At 40.0% G+C, this 18,277-nt stretch overlaps 1 protein-coding gene across 3 annotated transcripts in view; it reads right to left on the reverse strand.

Moving 5' to 3' along the window:
* Window positions 1-18,277, reverse strand: part of LOC111152726 (chromodomain helicase DNA binding protein 2) — a 116,751-nt gene that overhangs the window by 77,027 nt on the left and 21,447 nt on the right. The window contains exons 3-8 of one of the 3 annotated variants that reach the window (XM_022511309.1): window positions 16,609-16,840; window positions 12,795-12,881; window positions 11,023-11,084; window positions 4,967-5,074; window positions 2,848-2,988; window positions 1,502-1,635 (exon numbers count right to left, since the gene is read on the reverse strand). In XM_022511309.1, coding sequence (XP_022367017.1) covers window positions 1,502-1,635; window positions 2,848-2,988; window positions 4,967-5,074; window positions 11,023-11,084; window positions 12,795-12,881; window positions 16,609-16,840 — 764 coding nt within the window. Of the gene's footprint in view, window positions 1-1,501; window positions 1,636-2,608; window positions 2,752-2,847; window positions 2,989-4,966; window positions 5,075-11,022; window positions 11,085-12,794; window positions 12,882-16,608; window positions 16,841-18,277 lie in introns of those variants that run through there. The other 2 variants (XM_022511310.1, XM_022511311.1) reach the window with 2 other exon arrangements.

Below are 18,277 nucleotides of genomic sequence, written 5' to 3' on the forward strand. Positions count from 1 at the left end.
TTATTCTCTTAACCTCAAGTGAGGCTGGATGAAAAAAAAAAAAAAAAGACAGAGAAAAAAGAATTAGGCAGGGCGCCTGGGTGGCTCAGTTGGTTGAGCAACTGCCTTCAGCTCAGGTCATGATCCCGGACTTCCAGGATCGAGTCCCGCATCGGGCTCCCAGCTCCTTGGGGAGTCTGCTTCTCCCTCTGGCCTTCTCCTCTCTCATGCTCTCTCTCACTCATTCTCCCCCAAATAAATAAACAAAATCTTAAAAAAAAAAAAAAAAAAAAAAAGAATTAGGCAATAATTTGATATTTTCTATATGGAAGGTTACCTCAAAGAAACTGAGTTAGGCAATACCTCAAATTAGATATAAAAAAAAAATCTTTGCTATCATCCACAAATGTATTTAGCCAGTTTGATACATTTCACAAGGAGATTCAGAAACACCTAATTAAAGGTAAATTTGTTTAATGTCTGTAAGCAAGAATCTCTGCTACATCACTGCTTTTTAAGAGATTAACACATCTTTACCATCTTAATTTTTAAGTCTCAAAGGCATATTGCACATATCCCTATATCCTCAACAATGAACCATGAGACTGGCTCAAAAAAACTCCCACAGTTCATGCAAACTACTACTAGGTATTTACCCAAAGGATACAAAAACACTGATTTGAAGAGACCTAAGCACCCAGTGTTTACAGCAGCGCTATCAACAACAGCCGAATTATGGAAGGAGTCCAAACATCCACTGATAAATGAGTGGATAAAGAAAATGGAATATTACTCAGCCATAAAAAAGAATGGTATCTTGCTGTTTGCAACACCAAAAATGGAACTAGAGAGTATTATGCTCAGTAAAATAAGTCAGAGACAAATACTCATGTGGAGTTCAAGAAATAAAACAGATAAACATGGAGGAAAACAGAGATGCAAACCAGAAAACAGATTCTTAATTGTAGAGAACAAGTTGATGGTTACTAGAATGGAGGCAGGGTGGGTGGAGATGGGTAGAAACAGGTGATGGTGACTAAGGAGTGCAGCTGTGATGTGCACCAGGTAATGTGTGGAAGTGTTGAATTTTCTGAAACTAACATTACACTGTATGTTAACTAATTGAAATTAAATAAAAACTTGAAAAAGCAAAAAAAAAAAAAAAAAGGAAAGAAAGAAAGAAAGAAAAATTTCCACTCTTCACAACCAATAAGAGCACGGACTGAAATTCAGAGCTGAAATACAGAAGATTCGGGCCTCACTGAGCACATACAGGAAGTAATTTGGGGACACCTGGGTGGCTCAGTCAGTTAAGCATCTGCCTTCAGCTCGGGTCATGATCCCAGCATCCTAGGATCGAGTCCCACATTGGGCTCCTTGCTCAGCAGGGAGTCTGCTTCCCCCTCTGCCTGCTCCTCCCCCTGCCTGTGCACGTGCATGCTCTCTCTCTTCTCTGACAAATAAAATCTTAAAAAAAAAAAACAAAAAAAAAAGTAGTAATTTATTTCCCAAAGACACATACCTCCTTTCTTTCCCAGCCTTGAGTCTAAGACCTTTTCAATAGTCTCACTATTATCCTGCTGCTCATCGGCTCCTTCTCCAGTCATCTCAATGAGGTCGTCGGAGTCAGTCTCAAAGTCATCATCTTCCTTGTAACTGCATGAGGAATAATGCTGAATAAATGAGAAACTGCCTTTTCAGACTTAAACACCACCAAATAATAATCTCACTAAACCATATACCCTTTTGGATCCAACATGTTGTTTTAAGATCAGCCACAGTTAAAGTGGGCTCAAAGTTCTTTTTCATCCTACTTAGGAAGTAATGCATGTTCACTGAGAACTGCAAGAAGGTTTACTCACAGTTTAAAATAAAAACAGACTACATTTGCAGTGATCTGTATAAGCGAGATACAGGAGGACACAGCTATGCTTTCGTTTTGTGATATGAGATCATGACTATATAAACAAGGGAACAACTACAAAGAAAATGCATAATAAATGAAAAAACAGTTACTGTTTCATTAAGCAAAAAGAAAGCTGTATTTCTAAGACTAAACACTTGAACCCTTTATTTTGTTTCCTGATGATATTTGAAGATGAAATGTGAGTATTCCCAAACTGTTGAAAACTTCAACTAACATACTTCCTGGTAATATTAACACGTAACCTCCCACCATATAGGGGCAATAAATGGTCTGGGAGTCACACAAGAGAAAAACACGCTCCTGAATGTGTAACAGCTGCAGGAGGACAAAGTGCTGAACTATATGTTAGCATACTCGGCACCTAGTCCTAGCTGTGGAGTCATTAACTGGACACACGGCCAGGTTAGTATCTCCAGGACTTAGCCTCACCACCTTTAAGTAGACCAGAAGAAACCTGTGTATCCTCCAGAAGAAAATGAAATGCCCTTGACTCCTATAAAATAAAACACTGATGTTGGCATGTATCCCTTCCTCTTTTATTTCCTGTTAGTGCTTCATACCCTATTAGTAAACTTAATAAAACTATTATACCGAATATGTAATCTGATCCTGAGGAGAAACTAACTGAAGGAGCAATTTAGAACTGAGAATACAATCCAAACATCTTTCCTGAGAAAGTAAGGTATGAAATGAAGGCATCACCCTGAAGCAGTTTTCTTTTCAGGAACGAAGGCCTCGAATGAGCCACTCTTCTTTCCACATTCCCACCGGCCGGCAGCACTCCTTCTACAAGAACACTGATCACACCTCTGAGCACAGCCTCCGGACATGGGTCATTACTTCCGCCTATCAGATGCAAATTCTGCCCTTACCACAACCAAGTTCTAGCCGACTACACCGTCACCCTCACGCCAGTGGAAGACTTCTGGGGCACCACCCACCTAACATTTTTAGCCGCTCTGCGACGAGTCTGCCTTTTAGGAGCTTCGTCATCTTCATCATCGTCATCAGAAGAATCCTGCCTTTTTCTCTTTCCACGCTGAGTCTTCGGCTGCTTTTTAACACGAGGTTTGGGCACTGTTCTGAAATGAGAAGAGAAAAAATAGCAAAGTCTTCACTCTATCCCTTGGTGTCTGTTTCAAATCTTTATCATTTCCCAAAGCAGCAGTCCACACACAGGACTAACCTGGGGAGTGTCAGCCAGGAACATTCCTGGGTTCCATCTGCTGAGATTCTAATTGACTAGAAATCTACGTTTTCAACACAGAAGTGATTCTAATGCTGAGAATCCTCAATCACATAAAGAGACACAGTAGATTCCCAGGCAATGGTTCTCCACTGTTCCTCAGGATTACCGGACATGCAACCTATTGCTGATGGTACCTCTTTGGCGGGCATATTGAAAATACCAAACTCACAAACGTTAACAATTTTACTTCAGGAAATTGCTCTTACAGATACACACAGATACAGGCGTAGTAAGGTATTCACCGTAGTACTGTTTGCAATAACAAAAAATTAGGAAAACGCTAAATCTTAATCAGCTGGGAATCAGTTCCTGAACAGAATACTAGGTAGCCAGCAACCCCCCCTCAAAAAAAAAACACCAAAACGTTTCCATGTTTTGATAGGAAACATTTCCAAGAGAAGGAAAGAAAAACGCAGAACAAGATACATGAAATGCTGTCTATACAGAAGGAGCAAAGGACAGAAATCACTCCACATGAATTTCTGTTACATGCACACAAAGCATACCCGGAAGACGACCTGAGAGCGCGCGCACCCTGCCGCACACCGGCTGAACAGGCTGCGGAGAAAGCCCCGTGCGTGACTCCCAGCAACAACCAGCACAGAAAGCCACAGCCTGGGCACTCGGAAGGAAATCCCCAAATACGCTACCCATGATAAAAAGGCAAAAGGAGAAAGGGGGAGATGGAAACCCACAATCCTGCCTGTCTCTCTTTTATCTTCCATAACCAATGCCACACAGACCGTTGATCAGGGTCAGTAAATGACAGGTAAACTCTAGAAGAGAAAGCTGAGGAGGCACTTAAACCTGGACAAAAGGACACCAAACTCAGATGTGAATTTCCCTGCTGGGGTGGGGGCAGCTGTAGAATGTCCTAAGTAGGAGGTAGGCAAATGTTTTGCTGCAAATGGACAGAGCATAAATATTTTTAGCTTTCCCAGACAAGAAGCAAAACTGAGGCCACTACCCAGGCACTGATATAACGAGGGAAAATGAATTTTCACATAATATTTACTGACAACACTCAGAATAATCATCACTCAGTACACTTTCTGCGATACACATCTAATGAGAAGAACAGAATTCTTTCTGAAAGGATAACATTTCATTTAACTGAGGTTCAAACTTAGTGTTCCCTACTATCAGACTATAAATGTTGATCTATAAAAGCTACACTTGGCCGTACAGAAATAGGTGGTGAGTAGGATCTGGCCCAAAGGCAAAAGCTTGTCAACCCCATCCTAAGCATTACTCTGAGGTAAATTTCCCTATGATCTCAGCCTCCCGCCTTCCTTTCATCAATACCAGTACCCTGCTGCCAGACATCTGAACAAAAATTACCAAAGTTTCCTACCACCTCCGACTTCCTTCTCTGCACAATCATGTTCTCTGCTCGTGATAGATTCTAATAACAAGGTAATAAGCAGTGAAGCATGCTTTCAACCAGCCAGTGTTTTAAACTCAGGAATTACTTCTCCCAAAAAGAGCCTACACACTACTCAAATACACAGGGAGGTTTTTTAAAAGCAGAAGACAAGTCCACCCCTCCTAACTAGTACAGCATGGAGGAAGGAAAAGAAGCTTCGCTGTGTGAGACATACCATGCAAGCACCCAGTCATATGTAAGCGTCCCCAACATCTAATCACTTGCTAATGAGGTAGACTGGCAAGAAGTGAACACAGACTTCCAAAGCCCAGAGTCACAACATGTGGTATCCCATCAATTAAGGCTGTCGTTCTAACACCAAATCATCCACCATCTAACAAATTAAGCGCCACCAGAAGCAGAGATGTTCAAGCAAACACTGCACCTTCTGGGGACAGGTCTTCTGGCTTTCACTTTTTTTTGCTCTGGTTCGCTCTCTGCACTGGTGCCTTGTTCCTGTTCATCTTCTGAGGGTTCCCGTTTCCATTTTTCTCTGTGATCAAAAGCAAAGCAAAATCATTTTTTTCTAAAAGAACTCAAGATTGTTTAATTTGAAGAATCTGACAAAACCAACTTCAATCGGATTCTCCAAAAGGCAGAGCATGTGTATTTTAGGCATTATGGCCAAAAAAGGTTTATTCTAGCTCCATTTAAATTTTGGCTATGTTCCTTCCTGGACTGTTTTTTCTCTGGTGACAAAAATAAATGAAAATGGATACTACAATAGTATTTTTTTTAACTATTCTGGAAAAAAAAAAAAAGCTATTAAATCTCTCATACGCTATTTTTATTTACTATCATTGAATGGATTGAAGCCATAATATATACTAGACTAGTTCTCAAATTTTAAGATGACCAGAACCCACCTGAAAAACTTACTAAAAGAAATTTTTGGACCACAGCTATAATTTCTTATTCAACAAGTCTAATAAGAGGCCTAAAAACTTGAATTTTACCAAATTTAAAGATGATGCTAATACTGGTTAGACTCATTCTAGAACTACTATACTGGATATTTTAACATGTTTAGAATATATTTGATGAAACAGTCCCTAAAATTATTTTTCACAATAAATCTACCACCTACTAAATAATCTGTTCAACTAAAGATGTAGTCTTTAGTAATTATTTATTAGACAAAGTAGGTGTTCCTTTGCTCCTTGAGATCTTAGAAGGCTTTAAAGAGCCATATCTTATAGTTCTCTCCTACCACCCCAGAGTTTTTGAAGTTTGAAGACCAAATGTGGGGCTTAGCTCATTTCTAGGGAAAAAGGAAGGAACATATAATAGTCACTGGGCATGAAATATCCAGGGGGGGGGGAAAAAAAAACCTCACAGGCAAGTACCTGAGGTTTTACAAAGCAATCACCACTGCGCCTCTGGGCCCATGACTAGGAAGTAAGATGATGCTAAAGACAACTAATAGAGAATCACAAAGTCACGTCAACGTTCTTCATAAGAGAATAGGTCAAAGGAATAAAGGAAGCTTATTGCAAGAAGGTGGTTATCAACCGATTCCTGAGAATCTTCCTAAAAAGCCCGGGAGCCACACTAACACCTGAGTGAGTGGAGACTCTAGAAAGCATGAAGAGCCAACAGAACACATTACTCAAGTTCCACTGGCACTGTGTGCTTCACATCCATCTCCTCTGGCATAGGTGACTGCTTCTGGGCAGGGCCACTTCTGTTCACCTTTTGCACCAGACTTAGCACAAAGGCAAGCAAATGAAGGGAGACACTGCTTTGTTAAATAAAGAAATAATTAAGAATGAACCCTATCAGTCTAATAGACAGATAGGGTACTTTTTGGAAGCAGACTGCTAATTCACCAAGGCCTATTAATATTGCCTAATAGCCTTCCTTCTCTCATTTAAACAAAGACCTCCTTATGTCTAACTACACGCTGGATACCTGAGTTAATCCCTTTCCCTAGAACTAAGTACAAGAACTGTTTGCTAAGCAATCAAAGGAATAGAAGGGGATAGCCCGGAAGGGAGGAAGGAAGCGGTCTCCAGGCACTGGGAGACTGGCACATGAGGCTGTAATCTTTCTTGGACCAAGTTCAGAACAGTTTACCCCTTGGAAGGGGCTCACATAGCCAAACCAAAGTGGTTTCACAGGAAAATAGCTTGAAAGAACACAAAACAACTAAGATGTTAAGGGAGAGCAGATCAGATGAGAAAGATCCACGGTCAAGTATTAGTTGTAATTTACCTAACGCCCCAGGAACTGAGAACCTAAATCAGGGCAGCTAAGGGGTCCACTTCTACAACTCTGAGACAATAATGGCAGTAACCTTCATCAGTGCTGAGGCTAGAGTTTTCCAGTTAAATTGCAGGTGTATAGACTTATGGACAACTAGGAAGACTGAGCATCTTCCAGTATGAGAATGTACAATAACTGAGCAAAACAACTGGCCCAAGTGAGAACGATGTATCTGGCATTCCATGTCAAACCTCCAGCCCTCCTCCTTTCAATCATAACCCACTGAAGACTAAAGAATCAGGAAAAGACAAGCTACCCGTTCTGGGAGGATCTGAACAACTAAAGGCTTTTGGCCTAAATTTGTACAGGTATTTGAAACTGGGTGGATTATTTTAAATTTTGTTTTAACTTTCAAGAACAGGGGGAAAAGTAAGTTAGGATCAGTGACACTAAGTCACTCTGAATAAAGAGGAAGTGAGAAGAGTGATCAGCTACAAAAACATTACTTCCCAACCCTGCAGATGTCAAGGGCTCTCTTAGATCACTGGTTTCTTACACATAATACAAATTTTAGGATGATGACTCCCTGACTAAGCCATACATTACAAGTCAGGCTACAATTGGGAGTTGTCTAAAATATAAGATTGTGATTGGGATGCCTGGGAGGCTCAGTCAGTTAAGCATCTGCCTCCCGCTCAGGTTGTGATCCAGGGTCCTGGGATTGAGTCCTGCATTGGACTCCTAGCTGAGCAGGGAGTCTGCTTCTCCTACTCCCTCTGCCTGCCACTGCCCGGCTTGTGCGCGCTCTCTCTCTCTCTCTCTCTCTCTCTCTGATAAATAAATAAAATCTTTAAAAAATAGAAATAAAATACAAGATTATGATTAATAAAATTTTCACATGTCAAAGGAGACCTGAATTGCCAAATCCAGCTTTAAGAGGGCATCAGCGGGATTCCCTAAGAAGGAATCAATGAAATTTTTACCAAAATCTTGGGAACTGGGGAGAAAAATACTAAGATTTGGCCACTGAGGCTCTAAGGCAATGTAAATAGACATGAAAAAGTCAGAATGCAAGCTAAGTAGGTATAGTTTTGTTCCTTTATTGGAAAAAGGTGTTGGGCAGAACGCAGATCCTAAGACACAAATCAAATCTATAAACAGCTGTGAAGGAGGGAATACACAAAATTCCTTCATAAATAAAACAGGCCTAAACTGTGGCCAAGAGTCCTACTAATTATCACTAAAAGCCCAAAGAAGGGGGCTCGTCTATCCTCTACTTTTAGAAGGCAGATCAGGAAAAGAAGAAAAGAGCTGCTTAAACTTCATTTATTTTCAGTACATTTTCCCAGAAGAAAGGCCTTTCAGGAAGAAGTTCCAATGAAAAAGGAAAATCTGGGGCTAACAGATTCTCCTCCACTGTGTCATGAGTTTGTGACAGAGTTCCAACTCAAAGCACTGGGGGGCGGTGGGGGGAAACTATGATCCCAGGAGAAAAACTTCAAGTGACTTACAGTGAACACATTTTTTTTTTAAAACTACAGTTGGGAGAAAAGGTTCTGGAACCATTTTAGAGCGGTTTGAAGCACTGGTGGGACCATGAGTCAGCAAAAATCCTATACAACTTTTCACAAATCTGGACAACATTAATAAGTGCGGCATGGGTAACAGTTCAGTGATTAAAACAGCAGGAGTGGGGTAAATAAATGAAAAATTTTATTGGTTAATATGACTAGGTCAGGGGTTACGACTAAAATACCCATTAGGCCAGGCAAGGTCTGTAAATGGGGTCAAATGGAGAACTCCCAGTCCATCAGGTTATAAAGACCACTGTTATAGGGGCCAGCACTGACAGATTTTTCGAAGAAGCTAGAAATCTGGACTCTTAAGTACCATTTCTCAAATTTTTAACATTGCCAACTAACTTGAAAAATGTTTTCAATAATGTATAGGAACATTACACTGTGTAACTTCTGAATTTTTAAAATGCTAATTCACATTATGACTCTGGGGACCCTAACCCTAACTCTATTCTTTAAAAATGCCAAAGTCATCAAAGCAAAGTAGTGTGAAAGCACTGTGATAGTGCTGTGAAGAAACCTGACCACTTACATAAAATATCTAACCCTAGATGGGACCCTGCAGTGGAGGTAGGAAATGTTTTAAGACATTACTGGGTCAATTAACAAAATGGGAATATGAATTATACTAAAATATTTTAGCAATGTTAAATCTATTTATATTAAAACTACCCTGTACTTAGGAAAGAGAATAGTCTTCTTCTTAGGAAATCCAGACTTCAGTATTTAGGGGTAAAAGGCCATGATGTGTGTCAATCCTAGTCTTAAGTGGTTCAGAAAAAATATTATGTGCATGCATATATAAATATATACAAAGAAAAGCACCCCCAGCAATAAAGCAAATGGGGCAAAAGTAGTAACCAATGGCAAATCTGGGTAAAGTACACAGGCATTCCTTACACTATTTTTGTTCTTAGAGCTTTTTTTAAAGTTTGAATTCAAAAAATAAAGTTAATAAAAATAGCTCCTTTAGAAGAACTTCAAAATCTGGTACAGTCTGCAGGGTTTCAGAAAAGCATTTCCCTGTGCTAATACTTCAAAATTTCCACTCTCTTTGAGTCAATTCTGAAATCTATGTGCCCCCACACTAGGTTCTACTGAGCTTGCTCAGATCACAGAGGGCCCCCTTTAGTACTGTGCCTTCCAACTTCAGTTACTGTGGCACCTCCTCCAATTAATCTTACTCACTAAGTAAGAAAAGCTCCTCATAAGCCCCGGTACTCACCAGCTGCACAGTGGATGGCAGGAAGTGAGGCTAGCCCAGTGCCCCCACACAAACAAGCATGAAGGGAACGCCCACAGCCCTTACAAGTTCCTAAGGAAGAACCTGGGGCTGGGAAGCAGCCTTACAGAAGATCCAGGCCCCTGAAAGGAAACTAAGAGGTTCTACTCAGGAGAAGGAAGGCCACTAAGGGCTGTCAACTTTAGAGAACTCTCAGGATGACTGGAGGAAAATAAGTACAGGGGCCAGTGGGCTTCTGCACAGGCAGAGAAGGCTCTTAAAGTAGGTTATAGAGGTTTTCAAGCACAGCACCATGTAGATACCAGTCAAGAGACCAGAAGAACGTAGCCAGATGGTGGAGAAAAGACCAAGTGCATGGACTTCCCAAAGGCTCCCAAAAGGCCATTAGATCAGAACAGTTTCCCAAGCAGGCCATGGGACTGGAGTAGAACAAAAGCCTTTTAAGATGCCAAGAAGTACAGGCCTGCCTACAGTTTCTCCTCCAACTCTAATTAAATATTTAAAACACAAATGAAAATTGGATGTGCTCTGGGGAGGGCAATACTAAATATCTGACTTTCCCTAGCATAGTTTCCAACAACCCTGTTAGGTTGGCAGAACAAGTATTACTCTATTTTGGAAAAGGAGAAAACAGGTTTAAAAAATTCAAACTCCTTTACCTTAGGCCAAAATTTTATTAAGGAATACTAATATTTTAGGACAGAAAATATATATAACTGGGGTTCTATTTTAATAGGCACCATGGACAACTATTTACCATGAGAAACCCCTGAATTTGTCTGCCAGAATTTCAGTATCTGCATTTTCAAATGCAGCCCCTGAGGAGACGGGCCATAGAATTCAGACTATCAGAGATCCAGACCCCCTCCAAGGATGATTTTTAAATTCTAAAAAATATAAATAAAAATATTTTTTTCACCTTAAGTAGAATTGTAGATTTTAAAAATAATAAATATATAATCTATATTCTAAAGGAATTTCATATGCCCAAGAATTAAAATTTTCTGCCTTGTGAACTGCAGTATTAAAAATTACATAGTAAGAACAGTGAGAAATTTCATACTACATTGGGTGTCCAGTCAGAACCACATGAAAAGGGAAAAAAAGCCAATCTCCATTTGTTCCTTGTTCAATCACAATAGAATTTGTGCACATTTTAAAGAAAACCACAACGGGGCTAACGGGCTCACCAGGTGGGGTAAGCTGTAGCCCAGCACACATGGGACACACACAAGATGGGGTCTCTGGGCTTCAAGGGGGCTGAGGCAGCGGGACACAGCAGACCGTGGCCCACGACAGCAGGAGGAGCAGCAGACTCTGAGACCCGGAGTGGACTACCACACAACAAAGGCAGCCCCACAGAAGTGGACGTGCTCAAAACCCCTGTGTGAAGTACGTGCCCCATGAAAGACTTACTGTTTCTTCAGCTGCCTCTGGCCTCTTCTTTTTGGGCTCCCACTCTCAGACCCGCTACTTGCCTTCAGTGTGTGAGGGGGGAGAAATGATCACAGACTTTAATTCACAGTTCTCAGGGACAACACGAACCCCTGATTCAACAATCTGCTCCATCATAACATCATTCAACATGAGCTTTCAGACAAAAGAACCCTGTGTTTGGTGGCGCTCACTCTTCTTTTCCTTTGAATTAATCTGTCTGTTATAATGGAGTTACCTCTAACACCAGGAAATATTTCTCTCGGCTTAACTTCCACAAGGGCATGGCCAATAAAATTCTCCATGATGATGGAAATGTTCTGTATCTGCAGGATCCAATCTAGTAGCCGGCAGCCACAAGGGACTGCTGAGCCCCTGAAATGTGCCTAGTGCGGCTAAGGAACGGAATCCTTCCTTTAATTGGACTTTAATACAAATTTTAAAAGCCGCATGTTAGTGGCAACCGTACTGGATACTGCAGATCTCGAATATCATGTGAAAATGCCACATTTAGTGTGCCATTAAAGGTGCTGACCTACTGATCTATTCCATTTCAGACTCATTAAAGAGCATGTTCAATCACAAGCTGACAGTGCTCTGCTGTCTGGCCTGACAGCACTAGGCCAAGGAAAGTTTATACAGTCAAAAACATCTCAACAGCTCTTTCCCCCCAAACTTAGGGAAACTGGCAAATATTCCTACTGCTGTTAGTCTTGTGCCCTACCGAGAATGTGTTAATTTATATACAAGAGGACAAGAGTGACTCAACTATGGACTGGTTGTAACCAACATGGCTCAGGAACCTAGGCCTAGACACCGAGGAAAAAGAAAGCTAAGGCAAACCACTCAGGTCATTCAAAATAAAACACCATGAAGGCAATGTGGATATTATAGTCAATTAGATCTGTAAAGTACATTTACCAAAATCCACCCCCCAACTCACTAACCTCTGATATTAACATTTCACCTTCATCAGAAGGATATTACATAGTTAAGAATAGCAAAGTCCTCCTAAGAATGCAGAAAGGGGCCATTTCACAGAGACGTAAAAGAGCATCTCTTCAGAATGTGGTCCATAAACCCAATATAGAGGTAAGAACGGACAAAAATACCACACAAACTGAGAAAGGTGAGAAAAGTCTGATGTCATGGAAACAAAAGAACCCAGTACATAATACCAATTTTTAAAAATCACCAATCCATTCAATCTCTCACAATTAGATCAGAGTTATATGTGTAAAGTATTTTATACTGCACACTAAAACCAGAAAGCAAATTTGAAGAATTAGTTAAAACACATTACTTAGGTTACACAAACTCTCCTTCCTTTCTCGGAAAATAAATCTGAAACTACGTCCATTATTACATTTACCAAGCAAGTGACTCATTTAACAAAAATCTAAGAGATTTAGAAACTACGTTATTTTAAAAGATAAACTTCTTGCAATCAACAATTTCACTCGAAATCCAGAAACATTTAAAAAAATGAAAATAAAAATGTGAAGCCAATACTGTATAATACTCTAACACTCTACTAAAACATTCATTGTGACACAATCTTCCTGGTAAATTTCTTTTCTTTAAAAGACACCTGTGGCTTTCCTTGCAGTTCTAGGTTGAGAAAGCTCGCAACAGAGTCACTTAATTCTCAGGCATAAAGCTCAAGTTAATGGGAACATACACACCAGAGTTGAAAAGGATGAGGTAAGATAAGGAATTTAAATGTATCCTCTTAAAGCATTTCTTTTTCTTACCTCCTCCTTAATATTAAATCGTGATGGTTCTTGTCTGCTTCGGTTTGACCTCCTAACCCCATAAACATCAGGATATTCTTCCCACATCTGTAAAATTAATAGACCATGTGTGAATCCTTTTTTCTTGATCCCCCATTTACTATTTTCATTACTGGAACATGTATCTCCATCTAAAAAAAATTCAAGTAACTAAATATCAAAAGGGTTGTTTTGTGTTAGTTTTGTTTAGCGATAATAAAGTACCCCCTGTATTATCCCGAACACAGTGAAGTTTAACAATGCCTCTTCTTTACTGAATGGCTCTCAAACTACATGGCATGCTGATTACTGGTCATTAAAATATAAACTTACAGTTGAGTAATATGGCAAAGCTTCCACTGAAGACAAAGTTTTTACTAATGAATTTTAAGTCCCTAATGCTTTCCAGTTTCAGGTGTGACTGCACACTGACCTATCTCGGAGCTCAAAAAACAAGCAAGTCCCCGACAATTCTAATTAAATAAGAATCAGAACATTTGTCTATTTCTTTAAATTCCTCAGGATGCATACATAACATGCCAGAAGCACGCATATTGGGCATTTCTGACACTTAGCTAGAAGTTCCAGAAATGAGCACCACTGCCAATCTTTCTCTGGATCATTCTATTTTATTCTCCAACGGTAATTACCCTTTGCCTGGTTTTTGGGACTTGATTTTTAGTAACAATCTTCACTAGTAATTAAAAAAAAAAAAGAAAAAGAAAAAAGTAGGAACACCTGGCTGGCTCAGTCACATGCAACTGTTGATCTCAGGGTTCTACGTTCAAGCCCCATGTTGCTTATACAGATTACTTAAATAAAATAAAATCTCAAAATAAGTTAAGTAGGCAGCTCTTTCGGTCTATGGGTCCTGTTCCCGTGCCTTCATAAAACCACCTTTTTCTACTGAAAATAAATAAGTAGGAGAGCTTAGTTGGAGAGACAGTTTTTTTTTTTCCCCACAATATACCAACATCATCTTATAATAAAAAGACTCAAATCGACAAATCTACAGAAAAAATGTAGAAGGCCCCACAAAACCTCTGAGTGTCTATAACCCCCAACCTCAGTCTCCTTCCCACAGATAATTATTACCAAGTATATCATGGCGTTCTTCTAATGAAATCAGTTACACAGAGGCAAAATGAATTTAGATGGATTGTGGGAACACTGAAATGAAGATGTTAATAAACATGTAGAAGAAATGCCTGAGAGCCAAGATTAGAAATGTGGATTTGCTGTCAAAATACAGGTAACAGCAAATCTCATGAAAATATTTAGAAAGTGAGGCCGCAGAAGCCCCTGGCTGAGACTCATGAAGAGTGTGGAAAGTGGACCCCAAAAAAGACAAAACTGATGAAAGACGACTCAGAAAAAAACAGAATGTCATTAAGGCAAGGGAGGATATTACCAAAGTGCCTTAAAAAAAAAAAAAAAAAAAGCCAAGTAAGCTGAAGAAAACCAAGGCCTCCAAAGAAAACAAGCAAGATGTTCTAGGAAAAGGCATTTTAGAACAAGAATCCAATTTTATCACAGAATCCAGTGTTCTCAGTTTATAAAGGGGATAAATCCATAATGGCCTTGAAATAATCTCAGAGCTGAGAAGACAAAGTGCCCAACCAGAGTTAGGAAAAACATAGTGGCAGGAAATCTAGGTGACAGAGGCAGCAGAACACTGAACAAATTTGGAAGAGAAAGAAAGGTGACAAAGAGGTTTACCTAGCCATGCCAACCCCAACCTCTACCTCAACCTTGACCCCTTTTGGGACCTGTGTTAGAGCTATGAAATTTCTTTACTCAGCACAGGTATTTAAGGAGCTTTTATAAACTCGGACTGCTAAATCACTGAAAAGACCACTGATTAGTTTTATCATTTTAAAATACTAGGAATCCAGGCTCAACTCTTGGGACTATATTATACCATAATGTACACATACTAATATCATCCCGAGTTCATCTCTGTCCTTTTGAGGGCCACAATATCTAATTCAACCCCCTTCAGTAAAAAAGCTACCATGTAAAGGGACACTGTTCTCTGTATACAGAAAACAAAGAGCTTTCCTCAGAAGTTCTCATTTTAGAATAATATCCTTAAAGTCAAAATCCAATCATTCTAACTGGTTAGAACACGCATCCACGCATTAACCTTACTATTTAACTTCTTGGAATTGATCACCTTAACTTTGGAAGTATATTTTAATATTTCTGTCTGAAGCTGTACTTCCATTATGAAATTCAGTCTTAGTCATGATTTCCCTTCTTAGTTCCCTTTATTTTTTTATATAAGGTTAAATATATAAGGTCTTAAAACTTAACCACTGTGAATCCTGATCAACATGATCTCAGTGACGTTTTAAGCACTATGTTAAGTAATGGTTTCCATGGTTTCCTTTACTCTGCAAGTCAAGAAATCTCCACTGCACAGATGAAAGTCATATCCAGACTTTCTCAACCCATTATACTTCCCTCAAAATTGTGTGGTGGTGTTCTGAAAAGAGCACCTGATCTAGATGTAGAGGAAACCAGGCTCTGACACTACACTCTGAAGATCACAGAGAAAAGCCTTCCGCTACAAGCCTGGGCAGTTAGTCTGAGTTTAGTGATACTCAGAACAAAACCTCTAATAGGTGTTTCTACATATATTCCCTCTTGTGAAAGGTCCACCCATACAATGAGCAGGCAACAAGGTAGAGTAGTTGAGTGTCTGAAAGTCACTCCTCTGTTAACTAAAGTAGCAAGGGACAGCTTTCCTTTTCCCATCCCTCACAGCACATCTATTGAAGCTATTCTGTAGATCCAGCAGGTAATTTTAAATTGTTTGTACTACTACAAAAATATGTGCTTAGATTTCTATCTTAGAAGAATAAAAACCGATTCAGCATAAAGCTTTTTATTTCACTAGGGCATTTTATTCTTAAATTTCTAAAAGAATATTCTTTTCTATCGTCAGTGATTCAAATACAAGTGTCTCAAAATGGAATTTTAAAAGATTGGCTGCATTCTTGTGATTAATTAGGCCAACTCATTAATTTTTCCCTAAAAGGAATGCACTTCGAAGTTTGTGCCTCAATGAGACCACACTATGCACTTAGAATTTTGGCTTGTTTGCATTCTTTGCTAGAATACTCTTCTATGTTCATAATACCTACATTGCCTAGATGCAGGTAACTCTTTTTCCTATGAGAAGTATTTCTCTTCCATCCTTCAGATACAAAAAAACTATCCTTATTCTTGAGTTGTTATCATCCATCACTAAGCTTTACAACTACATTCCATAATCATCTGTCAGTAATTCTCTCTAGTATTGTTCAGTATTGACTATTACCTTTTTAAATGTTAAAAACCAAAACTATAGGGGTGCCTGGGTGCCTCAGCTGGTTAAGCGTCCGATTCTTGATTTCACCTCAGGTCATGATCTCAGGGTCGGGAAATCAAGCCCTGTGTCCGGCTGCGTGCTGGGGATGGACCCCACGGAAGATTCTCTCTTTCCCGCTCACCCTTCGCCCCTTCCCCCAACTAGCTTGCTCACTCTTTAAAAAAAAAAAAAATTATAAAAATGTGCCTTTTTGCTTTGTAATTTGACGGTTCATGTAATTATTTTCCTTATGGCCCTGTATCTACTATATCAAACAGAATAGAAAGCAGTCCCTGTTTATATCCACAGGCAATAGATGATTACAAAAGGTAGCTACAGTTTTTATTATCCAGATTAACTCGTAAGTTTTCCATGGGAAATAGAGGTCTACTAGCTGGTCCCAGCTCGCAGCACACTTTCTCTGTATAGCAAAGTAGATACCTTCTTCACATCCGCTATCCGTTCCTTCTTAGAGGCTGGCTTCTCTTTGGCTTCTGGAAGGACTGGCTGGGATTTGGAACCCGCCGACTCACTTTCAGATTCCGACTGGCTCTCTGAAGACTCAGAACTGCTATTTGACTCACTGCCATGTCCACTTCCTGGATCACTGCCCTGCTCACTCTCCGACTGGCTGCCTGAGTCTGAACCGGAAGCTTCTTCAGATGCTGAGTGACTTAATTGAAAAAAAAAAAAAATTAAGATTTAAGAACTGCACATAAATCTGTTTCTGTAGAATCTGTTTTTTTTAAGAAGCAGTAAAATGAAAGCAGAGAATTAATTCTGGTAACACAAAATCAAAATCTTCAAATTCAGATTTGTATTTTTATACTGCAAATAATGTCATTATTATCATTCCCAACCTCCCTAGTATCTACAATTTCCTGAGTGCTTAGATCATGCCATTTACCACTTAATTTGTATAGGTTAGTTCTTTTATAAAACTCCAAAGAGGGATAGTATCTTCTTCTTCTTCAATCAGATGAGGAAAAACAGAAGCTCAGAAATAAGATAGCAAGTCTCCCAGGGTGACACACGAAGGTCAACCAGTCTGGATCCACTAAGTCTCATTTGTTCAGTATCATTCTCTCCCTAAGACAACCCCACACACACACACAAAGGAAAAATCCAATGCAGAACAAAAAAAAAGCAAAGCAACGTTACCCCAAGAGTAAGAACACAACCTGGTTCAATTATCCAATCACTGGTTCTCAACCACAGGTGCAAATCAGGCTCATCTGGAGAGCGGTATGAAAACACATAGACATTACCCCCAACCAGATGTCCTGCCTTGCAATCTCTGGCAGTGAGTTCTGGCCCTGGTAGAATCAACAGAAAAAAACTAAAAAAGAGCATTCCGAGTGTGACGTGAACACCTAATCCAAAAAAGACCACTATGGGCTACCACACATCCCACTCCTTCCTCATTCCAAACACCCCTCAGGAAAAAGCAACCTAGGTAGGCAGATGACAGGAGAAGCCACAAACAGAAGCATCAGAAGGCTATGGGAAGATGGGGTATCAACTCCGGGAGTCAAACAAGCAATATGCCCTCCCCGTAGAGTAAAAGCAATTCAGGGACACACTGGTATCGGTGAAGTTACTCTAAAGGGAAAGACCTAAACTGGATCGACTCCAGAAAAACACCTGGGCCGTCCAACTCTTCTGCTCAGAGCTGGAGCACAGGAGGGGAAGCGCATTAGCAACCCAGAACCCAGGGTTCATGGTAACTTAACAAAAGGGGCTTGAGTTCCCATGGCATGAAGACCAAGTAAAGAAGGCTTCGAATTTACCACCACTGTATCTTCCCAACTAGCAATGAGGGCCTATCACTTGACAAACACGTCCACAGAATGGAGAGGGGCAGGACACGGGAACTGGGATTGATACCCAAAATCCCAAGTGATCCACAACGAGCACATTACAGCCCTGGAGCCTTTTAGTTTAGATGAGGGAGCAATCAATGAGAATGGTGTTGTGGGGGCAGGGGAGTCTAGCCTGGGGAGGGGAGAAAGGAAGGGGAAACCACATATTAACTGCTTAATCATCTAACAGGTACCCAGAATTACTCAAAGGACATATATATATATATATATATATATATATATATATA

Source organism: Enhydra lutris, unplaced genomic scaffold (genome assembly GCF_002288905.1).
Source record: "Enhydra lutris kenyoni isolate GAN:26980312 unplaced genomic scaffold, ASM228890v2 scaffoldscaffold29, whole genome shotgun sequence".
Classification (NCBI taxonomy): Eukaryota; Metazoa; Chordata; class Mammalia; order Carnivora; family Mustelidae; genus Enhydra; species Enhydra lutris.